The sequence below is a fragment of the Ptychodera flava genome, chromosome 13, assembly GCF_041260155.1.
Source record: "Ptychodera flava strain L36383 chromosome 13, AS_Pfla_20210202, whole genome shotgun sequence".
Lineage (NCBI taxonomy): Eukaryota > Metazoa > Hemichordata > Enteropneusta > Ptychoderidae > Ptychodera > Ptychodera flava.
Genome location: NC_091940.1, coordinates 34,419,974 through 34,442,892, shown reverse-complemented (window position 1 = coordinate 34,442,892; position 22,919 = coordinate 34,419,974). Strand labels below are relative to the sequence as shown.

General features: G+C 36.1%; 1 protein-coding gene across 1 annotated transcript; it reads left to right on the top strand.

Annotated features, from left to right (window-relative positions):
• The first annotated feature begins 1,271 nt into the window (after positions 1-1,271).
• LOC139148247 (uncharacterized) lies at positions 1,272-22,531 on the top strand. Its single transcript, XM_070719585.1, has 3 exons — positions 1,272-1,289; positions 15,395-16,150; positions 21,609-22,531. Exon 2 carries the CDS (start codon positions 15,395-15,397, stop codon positions 16,010-16,012), a length of 618 nt encoding a protein of 205 aa, XP_070575686.1. The 5' UTR covers positions 1,272-1,289; the 3' UTR covers positions 16,013-16,150; positions 21,609-22,531.
• The last annotated feature ends 388 nt before the right edge of the window (positions 22,532-22,919 follow it).

The window sequence follows — 22,919 nt, the reverse complement described above, 5'->3', positions numbered from 1 at the left end:
GTAGCACTTGTGGTTACTTAGTTATGAACTTGTACGTATATTTAAGGTCAAAGGTCAACGAGCTGACATGCCAATTTGTCAAAAAAAAATACTGATGAGTTATCCCTATATACCAAAATCAGATCTGTACCTGTATAGCAGGCTTGGAATTAGATATGTGCATGATGATTAAAATAATTTTTGTGTCATAAGGTCTCTCATCATACTGCATATGAAGGGCGTAGCACTTGTGGTTACTTGGATATGGACATATATGTATAAATGAGGTCAAGGTCATTTAGGTAAAATGACATTTTGTCAAAAAATGGTATTGCTAATAATCCCTATATACCAAAAATCGGAGTTCTAGCTGTGGTCACCATCCTAGTATGAACTTTATGGAGGAAAAATAAGATTTTCGAATTTTGAAAAACTAAGCTGGTGAAAAGTTTTCTTATACCAAGAGCTTCCAAATGCCCACAAGTGGTATATCAGAAGAGAAGTGTAAAAGTTTGAGAGTCCAAATTAATGTTCTCGAGGTGTGTTCTACCTTAATGAGGTGAGGAAGTTGTTGGTCATGTGATACTATATCAAAAAACTTTGTTCACTTACTTATGCCTATACTATATACCAAGAATCAGACCTCTAGCTCTATTGAGTACACCAGAATTACACATGTGCCTATTTATTTATGTGGTTAATGATGCCAAGGTCAAAGGTCAAGGGCATCCCCTAATTGTGGTGTTCAATATGGTCCCTATTTATCATTGTTCAAGCCCATTCGGGTGCTTCCATAGGCCAAATCCAGCTGCATAGGTATTGGGCAGATCAAAGGTCCCAGAAAAATCAGAAAAAAAATACTTGAAAAATCTAATGACATTTTAATTACATGACATATTGAAAAGAAACTTTATTCCATTAAGAGTAGGAGAATTTCTTAATTTCTAAACTAGCTGCATATACAAAGGAAGTGGATACAGTATTTAATGTCTGGAGTTCTATTATTATCATTTTCAATTCCGGCAATTGCTAATCTTTTGATATTGGTTTAGTAATCATGTCAAAATTGTGTTTTCTGAAAAAGAAGTTTAAAAACTACACTTATGACAGATGTCGTTTACATATTTACACTCAAATAAGATGTGTTCCAGTGTTTCTTCTTGGCCACAAAACTGATTGTGTGCTCTCAGAAGCCCAAGCGCGCCTGCAGCTAGCTCAGCGAGTTGTTTTGCGCCATCAACGGTAGCTTGAGACAAGTGAAGGTGACGTCATATCATCTGTTGAAGGTCAGACGCCATATTGTTTCTAAGGTAAGCAGAAGTTTAGATTTGTAAATATTTAAATGTACGATATCAGCGACGATAAGTGGCATCTACTGATTTTAAGTTGATAGTTAGTTAGTGTAATGCTTCGATCATTGCCGCCGTAGATTAATTCATCATTTGCAGATATAGAATCACAAGAAAAGGCACACATATTGAGTGTTGAGGAGAATGTTTATGGAAAGTTTTGTAGTGGTGAACACGGCAATCGCCACCGTGCACGTGGGGATTATACAATCATGGTCCATGATACAATTAGCCATAGGGACAATCAAATCGTGGGAGAGAAATTGATGCGACAGCACACTATGTGTATTTTTGTTGTTGTTGTTGTTGTTGTTGTTGTTCTTTGAGATTCGAGTGATTCACTGATTGTAAATATCAATTATGACGGGTAGGTAGAGAACGTTTAGTATGTATAGCGTGTATGGGTTTGTCCGTAATCGTCGAAAGGTAAGCAGTGCAGAATCCAGTATGGCCGAAATTAACATGCACTGTAAAAGTAAGGTATTTTACGACTGTCTTTTTCTGACGTTGTCTATCTCGTTTTTTGAAATTCGTTATGCAGCATTGGTTTGAATGAGTTTTTTGTTCTTCGAGGAAGTTTAATGTTTTGAATGGAGGTTACAATCCGTGGCAAAACGCGTCCAACGGTTTTCCTTTGATAACGTTTTCAAATGTAAAAAGGAATAAAGACACTTTTTTATGTTTTTCATTAAAAGGTCATCAAAAGATAATTGGTCTTAAGCCCGTTTTCATTAGGTTGTTACTCATTCCGAAAAATTTATAACATAATTAGGGTACCCCTCTCACCAAATGGGGGTCTAATTGCGTCCATTCGTTTCATCGTGACTGCCTGTTGAGTACTTAAAGCACTAGACACTCCAAACAAAAATGTTTGAGTGTCTATGCCTAGGGAAAAGAAAACATGAAAATGTGGTGTTTTTGTGTTTTCATTTTCAAATAATCTTTTTCTCTTTCAATGTTAAAGTATGCGTGATCTATCACCATTTTAAGTAGGAACTTTTAATATAGTGTTGTGTTTGTCTGTAACTATTGTATTGTTTTGTATGGTGTTGTCCGTATTTGGTGTTTTTATAGCGGTCCTGATGTTTAAAGACAACTTTCCATGTTTTTATGGACAATAAAGTATATCTATCTATCTATCCGAAGTACATGAACTGTACACACATTTAATTACTTAGGTTTGCTACAATGTAACAATTTATTGCCGAACTTGTTATATTTGTCCATATAAATCGCGCCACTTTTGTTTACGCAGCATAACACACCGCGCCACCTGCGTCAGACAGCCAGCCACTTCTTATCCAACCGTACCGCATTTTTTTGCCGCGTTGAGCAAATTAGTTGTTTGCCAAAATGTCTAAAAATACCCCTGTAAGTTACCACTTTAAGGAACACTCTACGTTTGCACCCCTGATTAGTTCGAGAACATTTTTAAAAGATACCTCGAAAGTGTCAGTTGACGCGAGCTCAAATAATGGTGGGGGGGACTCCAAGGTCATAACCTTTAAGTCAGGTGAACTTGAAAGGCAACAGGAATAAATTACATATCACGCATCTATTCGCAAGGATTGTTTAAGGTTTTCGAGGAAGGTGTGCTGTTTTCATTTGAACAAGACATTATTGCTTAGCTTTTACGAGGTTAAAGGCACAGTAACTGTAACTTTTGATGATTATATTTCACTATATTTTGTCCTGTTCAACAACTTCTATTTCTTGTTCTATTCACTAAAACATGCCCAAGTGCCAAGTATAGAGGTTCTGAACAAAGTATGTATGCTTGTACAGTGCCATGTTATTGTTGATATTTGACTTTTAGTCCGGACTAAAAGTTAGTTGTCAACAACAATATTGCTTGTAATGCATATATTGACTGTGGTGACAAACTGAATCCTTGGCACATTAATATCACATAGGGAGTAGAAGACACTGTAGGTAACACACAGAACAAAAATACTGGAAATATTTTCAAAAGTTACAGCTACTGTGCCTTTAAAACATACTAGACAGTAGAAAATTGCTGTTGAACCTGTGTTTACCACTTACAACGTACACGTACCTTTGAAGAGCGGACACAAAACAAAGAATTTACTAGTAAACACATTCTTCAGGTTTTTTACTTATACCCGAACTATTCAACATGTCATATTACACACACGAGCACACACACACACGCGTGTCGGTCGTGACAATTCTGAAATCCGCACTTCAGCACATTTCAACTCAAGACGCAGGCTTGCCGCAATGGATTCTCTATTCACATATCGGATACGCTATTTTGCGGGCTGCAATCTCTTGTTTTTTCTTTTTAAATTACAATGCCTGCAAAAATGGCGCACATACATTTGTGTTTTTACAGAAAAACTGCCCAACATAATAGAACATCGACGTTATTATCATGTAGTAACACGCCTCCAACCAATTTTACCCGTTAATCGTTGTTTTTTGCACTGATCTGATCTATTAAGCTGTTTGCGAAATGTCGCACTCTGCAGTGAACGATAGACACCTTTAATAGTATGTCTGTACTTGTTAATTAGATTGCTACATTGTTGCAAACTGAATGGTTTTTATGCTTGATACATTGAACCTTGGGCGTACAACAGAGAGAGACTAAATCTCACACAGTACATGAACAGTGGGCGGAACGTCCTATATACACCATAAAATGAAGTTTTCATTTGAAAAGCATTGAAAGAAAAAATAAAAAAGTGCCGCTTTTTTGTTTTTGCCCTAGGCATAGCCACTTGAAAATCTTTGCTTCGAGTGTCTGGTACTTTTATTGGTAGTCACGATGAAACGAATGGACGCAATTAGACCCCCCGTTTGGCGAGAGGGGTACCCTTATTTTGTTATAAAGTTTTCGGAAGCGTAGCAACGTAACGAAAACGGGCTTAAAGACAAGTTAGTGTTTTATCATGTTTTAACGTAAAACAGAAAAGGTGTCTTTATCCCTTTTTACATTTAAAAGCGAAGCCAAATGAAAAGCGTTGGACGCGTTTTGCCACGGATTGGTTACAAGTCTAATTTTGTTCTATTCATTTCACTTATATACTGCATTCAGGGTAGTGTTCGTATTGGTTTTCCAGGTTGAATTGAAAGGCAGTTATGTGTGTTGACATGTTTTATATAGTACATATCTGTATTACATTGTGCTTTTGTCTTTCTTAGTTGTCTGTTGCAAATTTCGCACTGTGTAACTGGTTGACAAGATATGTTTGATACTTTCTCGCTATGTCATTGACAGTGGATGGTGTGTCATCAGCTTGTTTATGTAACAGTTTTTCGTCTGGTATCTCACTGTTTTCTGATAATGTCATGCCTTCCACGCGAGATCTGTGTTGGAAGGATAAATTCAGGTGAACTTAAGGTCAGTGTTTGTGTTAATGATCAGTTTGATTTTTCTTGTGTATTGCAACATTCTTATGTGATGTTTATTTTGTTCTCTGTTTTTGTGGTAGCTTTGTTTGCTTCATATTAATATACTGATTTAATGTTTGTAATTGTAGCGTGTTGTGTTTTTGGTATTGATATACCGGTATGTGTGAGAGTGTGTGATGATCTTTAAAATGGCCGTTTGGTATTGTCCCCATGACATCCACATATGTATATTGTGTACAACATTTTGTGTTGCTGGAGTAATGTGTGTTAGGTAAAGCTGATTAACTGAAGTGACTGAGATGTTGTTCTGCTGTTTCCTTTTATATTTATTCAGGACAGGATGCACTCCATTTGTATAATTGCACATCTGTTACTGTTGTTTTTGTACAGCTTTGTGTTCTTTTTGTCCTTTAAGACAGTGAGGAAACTGTTGGCATCGCCTATCATGAAATACCAACGATCACATTCTTGTTATTTCATTTGTATTGAGTGTGGTGTTGGCTGCAGTTTCTGTCTTCATGTTGATTGGTTAGTTTTCTTGGTAGTTACATTGGATTGGCTGTTAACTGAACACTGTAATTTGCTTGTATTGTGTATTCTGACAGTTTTACTTTGTGAGCTCAGAATGCTGTCTTGAATAGTGCTGATGAGTTGATTGGGTGAATTTTTCGTATTTGTATTTTGGGGGCAATTTTTCCCATTGTTGGTCAAAATATTATTTCTCTGAAATCATTTGTGCGATTGATTTGCAACTTGGTATGTATGTTCTCAGTGGTAAATGTATATTCACTGTGGCCTCCACATTGAATCAAATGTGAGCCAAGTAATATTGACGCTGTTTTTAGCTCATATTTGGTTTTGTATATAAATACCAAAAAGAGCTTATGATGAGTCGGTGGCGTCTGTATGTATATATGTATGTATGTATGTTGGTATGTATGTGTGGATATATGTCTGTCACACACAAAGGCTCCCATACCACCAAAGCTACCATCTCAGTATTTGGTGTACAGGTAGGTGCAGGAGTTGAGATGTGATGTTGTTCAAATGAACATGTCAGTGTCAAAAATGTGCAAAAGAGGTAAGACAAAGGGAAATCCTGCAAATATGCAGGAGTGATGGCATGCCAGTAAGAAACAGGCCAACTCCACGACCATGAGTCATTCCTGTCATTGCTTATGAACTGTTACATATTAACAGACCAGCTCAAACCATAGACAGTAGAGGGGGGAAGACGTCTATGCTCAACTAAGAGGGGCTTGTTGTTTCTGCTGTGCATGTTGCTAAAGTTGACCTCAGTACCTAAAGTTTCAGACCCTATTACTTTTGTCATTCTTGTTTTTCTGGTTTAAATATTTCTTGTTGTTGTTCTGGTTGTACTGTGCACAAATCATTGTCATAACATTAACGTAGAATTTTCCTCCACTGAACAGATAAAAACAATATTTATTGTTGATCTTTGGTACCTATACTGGTATGTACCAATTCTGATCAAATTTGAGTGACACCATATAATTGCGGTATTTTTTAAGAATTGATAGGTTTTAATTGTCAGTGCATCAGCAATATGTGATGTGATATTGAAAATATTGCAGGTAAATGGAAAATGTGTATTATAATGATTATGGAATGTTTGAAGTGTTTGAAGGCATCTAAAGGACAGTGTTGGCTGTTTCACTACAGCTGAAAATTGTATTTATCATAAAATGCCAAGTATTTCTTGGGAAATAGTGCATTGTAGAAATTCTCCTAGAATGATGATGACTTCAAGGGAGATTTTGTAATGATTGTGTTACATAAAACTTAGACAAAGAAAGTGGCAAATGCATTTTGATGAATTTTTTATTTGTAAGAAATTTTAGCTCAGAAGCGGGCGTTCTTTAAGTAGTGAGAGTAACAATCATAAATGTAACTATTGTTGTGGCCTTTTGTGTTTGGTTAAACTATGTGAAAAGACATTTAATGCTGAAGCACAGGAGTGTGAAAATTGATATTGAATGTACATTTATCAGTAATTAGGGTATAGTGGTAGGACTTTATGTATGCTTTGAACAACATGGTACCTTCAGTGTAGTTTTAAGCTCATATTTGGTTTTGTATATAAATACCAAAAAGAGCTTATATGATGAGTTGGTGGCGTCTGTATCTCTGTATATTTGTGGGTATGTATGTGCGTCACACACAAAGGCTCCATATCGCCAAACCTACCATCTCAGTATTTGGTGTACAGGTAGATGTAGAGGTTGAGATATGAATTTGTTGAAATGAACACTTCAGTGTCAAAAATGTGCCAATGAGGTAAGAAAAAGGAAAATCCTGCAAATGTGCAGGAGTGGTGGCAGTGAACTGAAACAGCCCACACATCTGAATAAGAGGATTTGACCTTTAACCTATTTGTATACAGGGTACGTATTATGTTTGGGAATGGTAGCAGTAACTGAAACAGCAAATTGGTCATTTCCTGTCATTGTTTATGAACTGTGACATATTAACAGATCTGCTGAAACCATGGATGTCTATTTTTCTACACCCATGGTTGAAAGATTCTCTGCTATGCATGTTGCTAAAGTTGACCTTCAGTACCTAAAGTTTCAGACCTTATTTACTTTTGTTATTCTTAATTTTCTGGTTTAAATATTTCTTGTTGTTTTTCCGGTTGTACTGTGCAGAAATTGTCATAACATCAACGTAAAATTTTCCTGCTCTGAACAGATAGAAATAACACTTATTGTTGATCTTTTGTATGTACCAAATCTGATCAAATTTGAGCGACACCATATAATTGCCCAAACAAATGAGACAAGTAGGTTTAGAGAAAAAGATTTATTTGACAAAAAAGGGAAAATTGACAAGTAACTGCAGTTATACAAATTGGAACACAGTTTGAACAATCTAAGATAAATTTGTGTCAACTATTTGTTTTGTGTCTGAGATGGATGTTTATAAGATGTTATGGTGATGTGAAGATATGTTGAATTAGCTAAATACTGTGGATGTTACACTGACTGTTCTATCAGTATGTGTGAGAAATGTATGTGATATTGTGGAATGGTTGATGTTGTGATTCATGTTTTGTGTGTACTATGATATTGAACATTATACTACATACTGAAATAGATCATTTGATAATTCTGTTGCTTGTTTTTTTTCAGTTTCTGGAAACCAAACATTTCTCACGGTAAGTGTTGCTGATTGGTATAGTACATTTCACACAGGCAAAGAGATGCAGATAGCACTAGGTGTATTACAGTTTGTGATTAGCATTGACCTGTTGGCATGAGACAAACTAGACATATTGTCGAAATTGAGATGTTGAGAACACTGTCAGGCATAACTATGAGCTAGGTGTATTGTCAATTAACTGCAAAGAAAACAAATCTGCAAAAGTTGAAACATTGTTTTAGAGGTGGTCAGACATAGTCAAAACCACAAGAGCACACACATCCAAGCAAAACCTGCTGTCTATGAAGTATCAATTGCTGTCAAATATAAGGTTTTTTTTGCATTGACAGTTTTTGTAACTGGAAAACATACACTCATGCATTGTAGCAATTCTCTTGTCAACACCAAACTTCATTGCAATGGAAGTATGGTAAAAAATGCAACTTGCATTGCTGGTATGTAAGCTAGCATAGTATAGGTGGTGTGTGTTTATTGACTGGTGTTTTTTTTACTATATTTGACATCCTGTTAGATGTTGATTTTTCTATGATTGACTCATGTTAATGCCTCGTTGATAATTGCACGTAACAGGGTTTGAAACACCTTGATTTAGACAATACATCTAGTTTGTCTAATGGCAACGGGTCAATGCAAATAATTGTTATAGCTTGTTGAAATTCATGTAGTTCATATAAACTTCATAGCATGTTAATAAAAATTTATATACATCAGAAGTTGTATTGAAACAGATTCATTGGGATATTGTTTTGGTGAAAGGTGGGTGACTGGGAAAGGCCGTTTTTGAGATGTACTATGTGCATTGCACAGCATGAAACTAAAGGTGCCGGTAAGCTGTTGTGATAGGGTGTGAAAAATAACTTGTGTGACAGGTCTTGTAAAACTTGTGAGATAGATTTGTATTCTCATCTGTGTACCCGTATCAAGTCTTTTAGTGCATGGAGTACATATCTTGTACAATGATATGTGACTTCAAGTTTTGTACATTCAATTGTGTCAAATCTTTAATTTGTAGTAGTGTCAGAGTTCGCGTTTACGCAAAAATCGTGCGTATTTACGCATTGAAATTGACTCTCTACGCATTTTTTTCATTGTTATGCGTTTTCTATACGCAAAGGATAACACCGAAAGCACTCCCCACGATTGAGCTTAGGTGGCAACCAGACGAAATTTAATTGTTGCAACACATTTCTGCCAATCACACATTTTGTGTGGAAAGTTTCAGATTATCTGGTCGTTGTCTGAAAAATCGGCATCGTAGTTAACATGTTATCACGTTAGGCACGTATTGATGTCAGCTGTGCCTATGCATTACGTTGCTAATTTTCAGGCGAGCGATAGTTTCTGAAACTATGACACAAAGTGAGTGATTGACAGAAATGTTGCGACAAATTATATAAATGCCAACCGTGCACGATCATCGCGTCTCGCTGTTCCCAAATTTTGATCAAGCACATATGCAGCATGGCGTCGAAGCAGATGTGACAAATCTGTAATCTTTCAACTTTGCTGTACGAGTCCGTGAAAAATGATTCATCGGTAGAGCTCGTCGGAATCCCGATAAATTTTGAACACTGCAGAAGTGTCTGGATAAGCTGCCATAACTCTAACTTTTGGGTTGCCTGATGTGTTTTGACGGACGCATGTATACCCTTCGCTGTTACGTTTCAACATTGTTCAAGTTGTTCGTTAAACTGTTTTCATTAAAATAATGTTACATCATACAATCCGAATATGTAGTGTAGGTTTATCAACGGCACATTGTATTTTGCAGTCAGTTTTTTCATCAATCGAGTGCAGAAGTGAACAGTCCGGGTTATGTCCATAGAGAGGATATTACGATTGACCAATCAGCGAACCTGCCGCCACCAACGTCACGAATAATTAATCATGCAAACCTGGGCTCGTACATTGCAACGAGTTTGGAACTTTTCGGCTTGATTTAGCCCTTTACTTTTAGCACTGGGTAGTTTTTAGATGTAGACGTTACTCACAATGTTTAGTACGGTCGAGATGGTGACCGATACAAGTGATTAGTACATTGAAAATTACTTATTTGGATGAATTTCCTGGCCGGGTACGACTCCTAGAAATCAGTATTTGACCCTTGTAAATCTACAGTAAGTTATTTGTCGCCAAATATCGCCTATTTTTGGTCAAATTCAATTTAACCTTGTAATCTGCAGTATGGAGAATGTTTCAAGCTTTGCAAAGATGGGTCAACTGTTTTAGTCGGTCATCGGAGCACGATGGAGCACGATTTTTTCGATCACCATGCATTTCCGGTACGATTGACCCTTTGCTCAGAAAAATGCGCGCCGGAACAATCGCCGAGAAGTTAACCAAAAGCTGGAAAAGAGAACGAAAAACGTCAAATAACTCTTTGTCGAATATGGTCAAGGGTAAAGAAACTTAGAAAACTATTCCTGAAGAAATCTTACAATTTTAACACGGTATAGAACGTCGCCAATCGACTGGAGCTAAGATACTTCCGGGTAGCCAACAGTCTCACTCAATCGGTGGATCTGTCCGGTCACATCGCTATCTGAACAAAGTGAACCAACGTAACCTTTGACCCTTATTACATATACAGTACGTGATTGGTTCTTACCTTAATTTCATTACATATACGGTACGCCATTGGCTCTTCCCTACTATCCTCTATATGGACATAACCCGGACTGGTGAAATTACGCACTCAAATCCAGCCATTACGCAATTTTAGCAGACTAATGCGTATGCCGTACGCGATGAGAAAAAAGTCATCGCGAACACTGGTTGTGTATAAACACATACAAGATGTACAAAAATTATCTGACCTGTCACACGTTATTTTTCACAGTCCTGTATATGGGCATGAACTACAGGTATAGTACATCTATATCTGAAGAGTACTCACTGACTGAGAACAGTAGTTCATAGTGTGCTAGCATGAGGTCACTCCTCTAGTCTCTATGATGTCAAGGACACTATGCTACCATCCCATCTGTTAACAATAGAGCAGAAAGTTGGAGAAAGGGAAGGCTAAATTTCACACTGATGCTGGTTATCACTAGGGTGACAATGAGAAAGCCCACTGTCAGGCCGATGCATGTGTGTGGTAGTGGTGCTTGCTTATCTTATAGGATGGGAACTGTTGAGATACACTTCTGTGTTACTTGTGACATGTCAGGGCTTCTCATACCATTATACTACACTGTATAAAGAGCAAAGTCTGACTTGTGTGAAGTAATACAATGTTTTTGCAAAATATTGATGTAACCTGGCCTAACCATCCGACAATGGAATCAGTGGTTATTTTATCGTTATTAGTATTTGTTACGGTAAGTTTGCCTGTTGTTATGCAAAATTGCTAGTCTACTGGCAATGTTCAAAGGGAGGGTGTGAGTCAAACAGAAGTACAAACATCCCACAGTTTGGAGTGTGGTACTGATGATGTTTATGTACATATAGTAATATTTCCATTGTAATGTTTGATTGTCATGCAAACAGTGTTTTCTTGGTATGAATAGTAAGCAGACAATACCGTTAAGGATGTATGTGCAGTAAAATAACACATTGTCATTCTCCAGTAGGAGTCAAAGGGGAGATTGATAGAAAAATCTGTTGTACTATTGTTATTTCTAGAAAATTAGTGCATAGTTAAGTCAAAAGAAAGTAAATTCAATGGATTAAAAAAGGTGATATGTGAATGGGTGTGATTGATTCTGAGACAATTTTCATGAAAAGATTTCTTCCATGGGAAAAGCATTGATGGAAAAGTACTTTGAGTATTTTTCTGGTTTATAAATTCGCAGTACTGTATTTTTAGAATAGGCATGGTGAACGTCCTATTTTATTGTTGATGTTGACAATGCATAAAAGAGAATATATAAATTTGTTTTCACAAGAAATTATAGTGCTCCTACTTTTATTGATCACACATCATTAATGAGATTACTTCAATGCAAAATCTGTATTTGTCCATGTTAGCATCCACAAATAGTCAAGGTCATACTGCAACATCTGTTGTTTCACACAATGTGAGGGAGGTTGGCGGGTGGATATTGAATTGTAGGGGAATAAACTAAATACCTTTCAGAATAAATTGCGTGTTTTTGTCAGTCATTGTAAAAGTGTTTTAGGCTATATTTGTATCACAAGACGGTGGAAGTAGACCATGGTATAAATGTGGCATTTTCCTTATGATGCTATTATGGAAACTTCAGTATCGCAATGTGTGATATCCTTGATGGTTCTCTGATCTGACAAGTAATTCTACAAACTGTAACGATGCATTATACTGTCCTAACTTATGTGTTTTGAGATCAACTTGGGTAGGAGTATGTATGTATACATGTACCATTATGTTTGTATTTATCAATGTATATATGTCAGGGCTGGTGGTGTACTCTCATACAAATGTATATGGGAATGTGCTGCCTGAATGGGTTACTTTTTCACAAACAAATCCTAAAGATGGGTTGACTTTTCATCAGAAAAACCCTAAACATAACAAAGGAAATGTAGTGTGGCTGGAAAAACCATCACATCTAACAGAATTCTGGTGAAAATTCTCAAAATTTGTCAAAGAAGTCCCTAACAGTGGGTCAGATTTTCAAAAGTAATTGGTAGATATTTGTAATTGGGGTGTTAGAACCCCAATGAAAATATGAGTATTCTTGTTCCGCCCAGGACTTGACATGCCAAGTGCTGACTGAATTTCAGGTCCCAGGATTTGGTATAGTCCTTTTGGGCTGGCATTTCATGGATTTTGGTAGCCCATGAGAAAAGTTGGCAGTATGTGGATGTGGAACTACCAGTAATTTCAAGCCCTGTATTCTGCTTGTATGTCTGTATGAATGTAGGTGTGTCTTTATGTATGTCTGTCTGTATGTGTATGTATGTTTGTATATGTGGTCCCTAAATGACCTTACATCCTGATATTTTTGTTGTGTATGGCATCACCCAACGTTCAACTTTTCTCCCTTTTGTAACAGAAAATTCATATTGTGGTTTTGGGTTGAGTTAGAGCGCACAAAGTGAGTAATATGGTTGACTGTTGCAGAACTTGAACTCAGAGAAGCACAGTGATACCACCAAAAATGCCAGGATGTAAGGATCACTGAGGGCTATGGCAATGAAAGAAGGTGCTATATGTATAGCACAACAAGTTATAGAAAATTGCTTAATAAGGGAAGCATGCAGTGTTGATAACAAAAAGTCTAACATTTTCAGTTTAAGCAGAAGACATTATTGTTTGAATAAAAGTAAATAAAAAATCATGAAGATTGTCTATTATTCATATTAAGTACAAGTGTTTACTCGATAAACTACAAATTAGTTAAAAGGTTTGTGAAACATGAAACGTATGTATGTATGTATGTATATATGTTGCAAGTATGTATGTATGTACGTATATATGTATTTATGTATGTACGTACCGGTATGTATGTATGTGTACATTCGCATGCAGACACACACACGCATATGTATGTACATACGTATGTATTATGTGTGTACGTATGTATGTATGTACGTATGTACGTACATACATACACACATGTACATACATTCACATGCAGATACACACATGCATGCATCCATTAATGTGTGGTATGTCTGGATGGATGGGATGAATGTATATGTGTGGATGAATTTATGAATATGTGCATGCATGAATATGTATGTATGTAAATATATACCATTGTGTACATGCATTTATGCATACAAGGAATGCAGGTTTGCACTTATGGTGTGTGTAATATTCATGCATGCATTATAAATATATGAATGGATGTCATACATTATGTATGTATAAATGCAAGTGTGATTATATGTATGCATACAACTATGTATATCTATAATGTATTTATGTATGTACATATGTATATACGTACATATGTATGTATGTATGTATGAATGTACGTATGTATTTACGTTCGTACATATGTATGTATATACGTATGCATGTACGTACGTATGTATGTATGTACGTACATTCGCATGCAGAAACACGCACACATACGTATGTACGTGCGTATGTATTAATGTATGTATGTATGAACATATGTATATATGTATGTATGTATGGACATATGTACATAAGTGCATATGTATGTATGTTTGTTTGTATGTACATGTGTACACACACACGTACGTACAATCATATGAAGCTACACACGCATGCATGCATGCATTAATGTTTGCCTTTATGTATATATGTAGGTATGCCAGCATGTATGGATGGATGGGATGAATGTATATATGTGGATGAATTTATAAATATATGCATGCATGAATATGTATGTATGTATATACATATATACCATTATGTACATGCTTGCATGCATACAAGCAAGCAAGGGTGCGTGTATGGTGTGTGTAATATGCAGGCATGCATTATAAATATAATTATTGTTGTCATGCTTGTATATATGTATAAATGCATGTGTGATTATATGTATACATACAACTATATATGTCTATATACTGTATAGATATTGATATATAGATATATTGTATATATGTATAGATGGAGATGCCTATTTTATATATATGCCTATTTTATATATATATATATATATATATATATATATATATATATATATATATATATATATATATATATATATATATATATATATACCTGGATGGATGTAAAATGCAATTAGACGTGTACATGTATGAATGTGTTCTTATGGATGTTCATGCATGCATGCATGCGTGCATGGAAAAATGAACGTGTGTGTGCAGCTAGATGTGTGCACATGTATGTATGTATATATGTATGTATGTATGTATGTATATATATATGTATGTATGGATAGATGTATTGATGTAAAATATACATGAATACATGTGTATAAGCATATATGGTAGTTCATGTATTATTGTATGTATCTATGTATATATTGATGTTTGTGTGTATATATGTATGTCTTTGTGTGTGTGTGCATGAATATCTATGAATGTGTGTATGGATGTTCATATATATGTATGATGTCTTTTTGTGTGTGTGCATGAATATCTATGAATGTGTGTATGGATGTCCATATATATGTATGCATGTACATGTATTTTTGTATATGGGTATGAATGAATGCACACATGAAAGTATGTGTGCATATATGGATGTATAGTATACATGCATTATAGATGCATGATTGGATGTACATGAATGTATGTCTGTATGCATATTCAGTTTGTATTGGTGTATATAATGTATATGGATGAGTCTTGGTTTTGGTATCCATACTTCGATCCATGTATTATGGATGTGGACATTGTACTCTGTTCTTTTGTTTCAGAGTTTAATTTGCCAAATATTGTGTACAGAAAATTCATTGATGAAATGACAATGTAAACTGAAATTTAACATTGTGATATCAATGTAAGATAAGTATGTGAGAGAATCTAGTCTTGTGTTGGCTCAGAAGTGAGAGACGCTTGAAAATGAAGCTAGTATAAATCTCAATTTTCAATGAGTTAATAATTAAATTAAACTTACATGTTTTTATATGTTGCAGATGCCCCGCACTAAGTACTGGAAGAAGAAAAGAAGCCTGAAGAAAGAGGATCCTGCCCTCTTAAAAAGCAGGAAAGGCCCTATGGAGGATCCTGACCTCTCTAAAAACAGGACCATACCCATAGAGGATCCTGACCTCTTCCAAAACAGGACTAACCCCATAGAGGATCCTGACCTCTTCCATAACAGGACCAAACCTACAGAGGATCCTGACCTCTTCCAAAACAGGACCAATATCCGTAAGGATCAGAAATATAAATTAATCCGTAAGGATCAGACATATAAGCAATTCCGAAAGGATGACACATTTAAGCAAGTGAGAAACGATGAGACATTTCAGAAAGTTCATAAGGATCAAACATGTAAGCAAGTCTGTAATGACGAGAAGCTGGATACTTCAGTGAACATTGTTGATGACTTTAAAGATCCTGTATATCAACAGAGCATTTGTAATGATGCAATGTTTGATGAACGTGTAAAGAAGTGTGACATAGACAGTGAAAATGTTGAAATGTTGCCATTCATCAGTAGTCATGAAATCCAAACGACAGCAGAACTAATGATAAAGTTGAAAAGGACCAGAGAATTGCAGGTGCATTTCAAAAGGAAAGGACAATAGAATATCATAAAGACATTGAAAAGAGATGGAATCATTCCATGGACAAGTAGGAAACCAGTCCAATAGAGTTAATAAAGAGTGCTTCAGTGATGGTGACTCTACAAAGAACAACATCAAAAGGAATGTACTGAGAGCAAAGTAAGTACCATTGTACTAGATACAAAGAGTGATGATGTAATATTGGTAAGTGAAAGAAGGGAATCTGACTTCCCATTTTGTCCTTTGACAGTAAGTGTCTGTCAACGGTTGTGTGTAAAACTTGGAGTAGAGTATAAAGGTAATGTTGGCATTGTTGACAAGGTTTTTAATATTGAAGTGGGAGAACCATGTAAAATTAAATCAATTGAAGGTGATGGCAATTGTTTGTTCAGAGCATTATCATATGCTATCAGTGGAACTGAGGATAATCATGAAACAGTAAGATTGGCTATTGTAAATCACATGATTCAGAATAGTGAAGTATATGATGGCTATATGAGGGAGGAATTCAGTTCTGTTTCAGACTACATAAGTAAGTCAAAAATACAACAGCTTGGTGTATGGGGAACAGAGACAGAAATTCTGACCGCTGCCGAAATGTTGGCATAAACGTATACACTTACAGTGCAAATCAGTGGCTGAAATTTTCTTGTAGTCTAATTAATGAGACCAATATTGATACTGGTGAAAGTATATACCTTAATCATCTGAATGAAAATCATTATGAATTTGTGAAGTGTGTCAGGTTGCCACATTCTAGAGTGTGTTCTTATGCAAACAATTGTGACCATGTCATTGCTAGCGTTACTTTGAGCAGGGAAAGTAGTATGGCACAAGCAGCAGATTTCAACTGCTGCATTTCTGAGAGTAATGACTATGAAGGAGATGATGTTATTAATGTCAAGATATTATGTGACAGTCTTGATGAACCTCAGAGTGAGCAAAGTGTTAAATCAAGGAAACGAAAACGTATCGGTGAAAGGTTGCGTAAGAAAATAAGGCGAGAAAAATATGAACTGGAAAAAAGTATGACAAGTGTAACAAATATATCTTATGATGTAAGACATAGTAAAGCTGCTAGAGAGTATGAGCTATATCATGGAAATTCTCAATTTTGTGAGAAAAAGAAGACAGAAAGTCGGATGAAATACTCTGTAGATAAGGTATACCAACAGTCGAAAAAGGAACAGAAACGTAAAAGGTATCGAGAAGATAAAGAGTACAGAGAAAGTCAAAAAGAGCTAAAATCAAGAAAATATCTTCAAGATGTTGAGTTTCGAGAGGACAGAAAGGCAAAATTTGTGAAAAGATATCAGCAAGATGCAGAATTCAGAGAAACAAAGAAATCACAAATTTCAGAAAGATACCAGCAAGATGCAGAATTCAGAGAAACAAAGAAATCACAGTTGTCAGCAAAGTATAAAGAAGACCATGAGTTCAGAGAAGCTAAGAAAGCTCAGTGTGTATCACACTTCAAAGAAAGGTATCAGCAAGATTTTGAATTCAAACAAGCATGGATAGCTAGATTTGTTGGTCAGTATAAAGAAAATCCAGATTTTAAACAACATGTATTGGATAAAAGTAAGACAAATAGGCTAAATGCTAGACTTAAGTCTGAAAATATAGAACATGTTATTTTTGCTTTCAGAAAAGAATTGTCTAATGTTCCAAATTGTGTTTGCTCTGTTTGTAATAGACGGCTATTTAGAAAGCAAGTACTGCTGTGTACAAAAGAGAGATATTATTCGAAAGCAGGTATTTGTAAGATTATTGCTGATAAATGTATAAGGGATGAATATGTGCATAAATGTAGCCATTTATGTAATGAAGATTGTCCAATTAAGAATAGTGCAGCCAGTAAATTGTGGATATGTTACGCATGCCACAACAAGCTTTTACAGGGACAAATGCCAGCTCAAGCTGTTGCAAACAATCTTGAAGTAAAGCCAATCCCATATGAACTAAATTGCCTGAATGGTTTAGAGCAACACTTGATTGCATTACACATTCCATTTATGAAAATGTTAGCTTTACCTAAAGGTGGACAAAATGGTGTTCATGGACCTGTAATATGTGTCCCTTCTAATATGAGAAGGAAGGCTACTAGTATGTTGCCTCGATGTGAGACAGATGATCAGATGATAAAGGTGAAACTGAAACGTAAACTTAGTTATAAGGTTGTTACCAGTATCAGTTTGTGAAGAAGGGTCATGTAAAGAATGCTTTGGAATACCTGCAGAGGAATAACAAGTTGTACAGGGATATAAAATTTAATGTGGATTGGGAAAACACACTTGAAAAACAGAAAGAAGATAATTCAGATTCCGATGAAGATGATGAGTTGTCAGATACAGACAGTGAAAATGAACCAGATCAAGATAGTCATGGAATGTTTGTTGACACCTGCTTTCAACCAGTTGATATAGGTCAAGATATTCTTGATTATCACTTTGAGAATATTGTTTGTGTTGCACCTGCAGAGGATAATGCTCCTGTTAGACTTTTGATGGATGCATGTAATGAAGCGAAATGCTTTCCTGTTTTGTTTCCAACTGGCTCACCAACGTTCATGATGATCGAGAGGTTAAGATAACATTAGGTCGATACCTGCAAAGTCGTTTAATGAATGCTAGTAACAGGTTTGCAAAGAACATAGATTACATATTTTATGCACAGTATCTTGCAGAAGTAGAACAGGTTGTGTCAAATGTGTCAATCGCTTTGAGGAAGGGAAGTGCTCATGCTTGTGGTAAAAAAGTGACCAGTGATGTTCTAACAAACAAAGAGTCATTGAAGGAAATTTTGAAGTGTGATGAAGGTTACAAATTTCTGAAGCCAATCAGAGGAACCCCTCCTTATTGGCAGGCAACACAGAAAGACTTGTTTGCAATGATAAGACAGTTGGGTATACCGACATGGTTTTGTTCGTTTTCTGCTGCCGACCTAAGGTGGACAGAAGTAGTTGAAACAATACTTCGTGAGCAAGATGATACACGTAATGCTAGTGATCTTGACTGGTCTGAGAAATGTGCTATTTTGAGGGCAAATCCTGTAACTGCAGCACGAATGTTCGATCACAGATTTAATTGTTTTCTAAATGAAGTCATAAAGTCACCAGCAAACCCTATTGGAAAGATTAAAGATTTTTTTTATCGAGTAGAGTTTCAACAGCGTGGTTCACCACACACACACTGTTTATTTTGGGTTGAAAATGCTCCAAAAGTCAACAAAGATTGTGATGAAGATGTTGTTGGATTTGTTGACAAATATGTAACATGTGACATGCCATCTGTGGATGAGGATGAGGAATTGCATGAGATTGTAAAGACAGTTCAGACACACAGCAAAAGGCACTCAAAATCATGCATGAAAAAGGGTACTGCATGTAGATTTAACTTCCCAAGACCTCCTTCCAAGGAGACATTCATATGTCGCCCAGGTGACAGTGTAGATAGTGAAAATAAAGATGGTGATGAAAAGTCAGAGACTGATAATGTTGTACCAAATCTGGCCAATGAATTTGGAATTGAAGTGCCACAGGTAGAGCTAGACGATACAGCAATTGGCAAGATGATCGCTACAAAAATCTTAGAAAGAGTTTGGGCATTTGTCTCTGACGAGAAGAAGGAATTTCAATGTGTGGATGCATTATTTAATGCAGTTGGAATATCGCAGGATGTGTTTGAGAAAGCATATGCGCTTCGTTCAAAGAAGACAAGTTTAGTTTTAAAACGTAAGCCGAATGACCTCTGGGTCAATCAGTACAATGCTAATCTCCTTCGTTGCTGGAATGCAAATATGGATATCCAGTTTGTTGTAGATGCCTATGCCTGTGTTGTGTATATTGTTTCATACATCTCAAAAGCCGAAAGAGAAATGGGTTTACTGTTGGAACATGCTCAAAGAGAGGCTACTAAAGAGGGCAATTTGGATGCAAAATCTGCCTTGAAACAATTGGGTAGTGTATATCTGCACAATAGAGAAGTAAGTGCTCAGGAGGCTGTATATAGAGTTTGTGGATTGAAACTAAAACAATGCTCACGGAAAGTTCAGTTTATTGCTGTAGGAGAAAATCCTATCAAAATGAGCTTACCCTTCAGTACAATACAGAAAAAATTGAAAGCAGAACAAATTGATGAAGAATCAATCTGGATGACAAGTATTGTTGATAGATATAAAAACAGACCAAACAAAAAAGTGTTCAATGACATGTGTCTTGCCAGTTTTTGTTCAGAATATAGAATTGTTTCAAGTACAGAAATCTCCAATGTAAAAAGTAGGAAACATAAGATGCCTGTTGTGAAGTTGCAAAATGGTGCAGGATACATGCAAAAGAGATCTAGAACTGAACCAGCTGTAATTAGATACCCAAGATTTTCAGAAACAAAATATCCTGAGAAGTACTTTCAAAGCATCCTGCAACTTTTCCTGCCCTATCATGTTGAATCTCAACTGAAACCTAAGACTTTTGAAAAGTATGAAGATTTCTATCGTACTGGTGCAGTGAAATTTCAAGGTGGCTGTTTGGAAAAGGTGAAAGTGATAGTAGATAGCAACAAAGCTTTATTTGAGAAAGATACTGATGCCATTGATGTGGCTGAAGAATTGTTGGATATGAATGGTCCATTAGAGGATGCATGGGCTGAAATATGTCCAGAAAGTGAATTAGAAAGAATGGAATGTCTTGAATCACGTAGAAAGTGCCTTGATAATGATGATTGTGATGAGGCAGATATTCCTGATTTAGTGCAAAAACCACGTGGTGATTGTCATGTACAAGTTTCCACATCTTCACTACCAAGAGTAAAGGTTGAAGCAATGCTACGATCATTGAACAGGAAACAATCTGATGTGTTTTACAAAGTTAGGAAATGGTGTTTAGACAAAAGCAATGGCAAGAATCCAAAGGCATTTAATGTATTTGTTAGCGGTGGTGCTGGCACTGGCAAAAGCCATTTAATCAAAACAATTTATTATGAAGCAACACGAATACTGGCACGTATATTGCCAAAACCTGACGATGTTTCTGTACTATTAACTGCACCCACAGGTGTTGCAGCGTTTAATATTGGAGGCACAACTTTACACAGTGCATTCTCAATTGCTGTAGATTCAAAGTTGCCATATCTGCCTCTGCGTGAAGAAAAGATAAACACTCTTCGTAGTAAATTGGAAAATCTTCAAATGTTAATCATCGATGAAATTTCAATGGTAGACCGCAAATTGTTGCATTATGTTCATGGAAGATTAAAGCAAATTAAACAAACTTGTGATTCCACTGCATTTGGAAATGTATGTGTTATGGGAGTAGGTGATTTTTATCAACTCCCTCCTGTAAAAGGCAATCCATTGTGTATTGACAATGAAGCAGTTAGTTTATGGACAGATAACTTCCGCATTGTAGAATTGACAGAAATTATGAGACAGAAAGAGTATGAATTTGCAGAGACACTGAATCGATTGAGGGTTAAAAAGAAAAGTGAGGAATTGAAACCAAAGGATTTTGAGATGCTGCAAAGCCGTGTAACTGGTGAGAAATCTCACGCTATTCACATATTTGGTACAAATGCTGAAGTGAATAATTGCAATGTTACAATGCTTCATTCTTTGTGTACAGATCCTGTGTGCATTGAGGCTGAAGATTACAGTAGAAATGCTACAAGTGGGAAAATGGAAAAAATAGATGGACATCATGCCAAAGTATACAGAAAGGATTTGGCAAAGACTCTTACAATTGCCATTGGTGCCCGAGTGCAACTGACCCACAATATCGACATATCTGATGGACTAGTAAATGGTGTCTTTGGAACTGTGTCTCACATTACATTTACCACTAGTCAACGCTTTCCATCAACAGTGTTTGTTGTATTCGATGATGCAAAAGTTGGTGTAAATTTACGTAGAAAAAAAGTGATACCATCAGATATGGAAGAAAATAGCACCCCTATTGAACCACATGAAGTTACTGTCGCACACAACGGCGGAATTAGGAAACAATTCCCAGTGAGACTAGCCTGGGCGTGCACTGTCCATAAAATCCAGGGAGTGACAAAAGAAAAAACAGTTGTCAACTTGAAAAAAATGTTTGCAGCTGGACAAGCTTATGTAGCTTTAAGTAGAGTGACATCATTGGATGGACTTGTCATTGAAGATTTCCAACCATCTTCAATATATTGTAATGAAAAAATTACAAATGCCATTGCTGAAATGCCACCATTTCTCAGTGAGCCAGATTTAACATTTGAGGAACGTTTTTCCTGCTCCTTGATATTGCATAACATACAAGGGCTGTGCTCACATATTGAAGATATTCGTAATGATAGTCTATTTATGGAGTCTGACTGTATTTGTTTGACAGAAACATGGTTACCTGATGATCAACAGCACTTTGATCTGGAATTAGATGAGTTTACATTTAATCATCAACCAAGAAGTAAATCATATGACCAATATAACAAGAATACTGCAAGCTTGCACTCGCAGTGCCATGGTGGTGTTGGAGTTTATTGGAAAACATCAATGTCATGTGAAATTTTGCATCCAGGTTCTCTAATTTGGAATGTAAACATTTTGTTTGAAAGATGTAAATGTGAAAGTGGCCATTGTATACAGACCAGCATCATATAGTGCCCCTACATTTAGAAAATTCTTAGTACTTTTGATAAAAGAAATGGACAAATATAAACATACAATAATAATGGGTGATTTTAATGAAAACTTATATTGTTTCAAGATCAACAGTTGCTTTAATGGAAGAACATGGCTTCAAGCAATATGTCTATCAAGAAACCACAGAACTTGGCACATTGATTGACCACGTTTATGTGAAAGGTATTGACAGTGTAAAAGTTGAAGTTATACCAAGATATTTCAGTTTTCATGAAGCTGTTAGGATTCAAATTTGTTGAATTGTTGCCGTCCCAATGAG

Bases quoted from the DNA above. Each gene is read 5' to 3' on its own strand.
- LOC139148247 (XM_070719585.1), top strand. From the start codon at position 15,395: ATGCCCCGCACTAAGTACTGGAAGAAGAAAAGAAGCCTGAAGAAAGAG.